Below are 1,725 nucleotides of genomic sequence, written 5' to 3'. Positions count from 1 at the left end.
GAAAACTAGCTTCTGGCAGGAAGAAGCCACATTTCACAGATCTTGGACTATGTTTAATTTCTACAGGGCATGCCTTCAGCTAACACCACTGCTTCCACATATGTGAGCATAGTATTGGTGTTTAAGAGTAGAGCTGAAAAAAAGAAGGAAACAGTTTCTACTTGGTACTATTTATGACTCTTCTGAACAAAATGACACCGTGGATTCTGTTTGAAGGGAAAAGTGGTGTCTTGCTGCTGCTGCTGAAGAGCATATTTAGTTTGAATAATCCAAAGGTCACTTAAGATTGACTTTTATATTGAACCTATTCTATTGAATTTTACTGCATTTCTCTTCAGAAAAATGCAGTAAAATTGATTTTTAAAGCGATACATTTAATTGAAAAATTAAATATTTAGATGTAATGTTCCAGGGAGAACATCTAGAGGATGCATAAAGTACTGGTAAATATGAAATATTTGATCATCAGGAGTTTGGGAACTTGAGAAGCTGTCATTGTTTTACTGATGAAGCAGAAATGGGGCAAGAAAAGAGAAAATAGGACTTAAGACAGGATCTGAAGAAAGTCCAAGAGAGAAGAGGAGTTTGACACCATAGAACCTGTGTAAAGAATTTATGACTATCAGTGAGTGAAAACATTGTGCAGCAGAAAAAAAGGTTGGTCTTTGATATGCAATAGGGAATGATTTGAAAAGTAGGAGGGGATATGAACAGAGAGGGAAATATGGGATAGTAAGACCACAGATAATCCTCTTGACTGTCAGGCAATATAAACATACCAGAGAGAAATGACATATCAGAGTCATATAAGTAAAATAATATTACAAATACTACAGATAATAGAGCAGTTTATGTTACAGTCTTCAATGAAAATATATTTAGGTAAGGTACTTGTTTATGTCTGTCCTCTGAATCTCACTAATTCTGATTCTGCATTAAAAAAAGCCACACATCTCTCATCATCTCTATATCAGTTCTGGATTTGGTCAAGCTACTGTTAAATGTTTGTGTAAATACTGAAAGATTTCTGCCTAACTGTCCTTCAGACTCACTGTGTTTTCTTCTCTAGTTGGCAACGTGGGACTCTGAGAAAGGACTGAACGGTAGCCTACAAGAACGACGTCTGGGCAATGACTTGCAAGGATTGACACTCAAAGTGGTGACTGTCTTGGTATGACCTATTTGAGTTCAGGAAACAAAAATGCTGAAAATAAAAAGGATCTGACTGAGTATTTTGGGCACTTCCCGCAGTATTTTTCCCTATCATTTTCAGTTCTGTATTTTTGGATGATTAGTTACATAAGCAAGGAAGATAGATGATGGCCTTTTATTATTTTATGTGAAGCTGTGCACTGTTAGAGACACAGGACATTTCCTTGTTTGCTTATGCTGTTTTTCTGCACTGTTTTTTTTGGGCATGGAACCAGCACAGGGCCTGAGTGCACAGGGGTGCAATCCAGATATCGTACTCTAAATCGGATATGCAGTTTCCAGCATTTCATGGATTTTAAGATCAGATGGGCCAATTATGATAATCTAATCTTGGCACTTGTACACTGCAGGCTGTAAAATTTAATCAAGTGTTTCCTCCATCAAGCTCATAAATTCCTGTTGAGATAAAGTATATCTTTTAGAAAGGCGTAGTCTTTCCAAAAAATCATTACACTTTTGAGACTACTGTCTCTCTGTATGCAGAGTGGTAGCAGAGCTCCTGTCAGCTAAGTG

At 37.0% G+C, this 1,725-nt stretch overlaps 1 protein-coding gene across 1 annotated transcript in view; it reads left to right on the top strand.

Moving 5' to 3' along the window:
- Positions 1 to 553: 553 nt before the first annotated feature.
- GRID1 (glutamate receptor, ionotropic, delta 1) overlaps positions 554 to 1,725 on the top strand; it is a gene marked incomplete at its 5' end in the record, with an annotated part of 38,689 nt that continues 37,517 nt past the window's right edge. The window contains 2 exons of the mRNA XM_009700765.1: positions 554 to 565; positions 1,070 to 1,171. Coding sequence (XP_009699067.1) covers positions 554 to 565; positions 1,070 to 1,171 — 114 coding nt within the window. The remainder of the gene's footprint in view (positions 566 to 1,069; positions 1,172 to 1,725) is intronic.

This window comes from Cariama cristata, unplaced genomic scaffold (genome assembly GCF_000690535.1).
Source record: "Cariama cristata isolate BGI_N322 unplaced genomic scaffold, ASM69053v1 scaffold12285, whole genome shotgun sequence".
In the NCBI taxonomy this organism is placed as follows: domain Eukaryota; kingdom Metazoa; phylum Chordata; class Aves; order Cariamiformes; family Cariamidae; genus Cariama; species Cariama cristata.
This window is presented reverse-complemented; position numbering and strand designations above follow the sequence as displayed.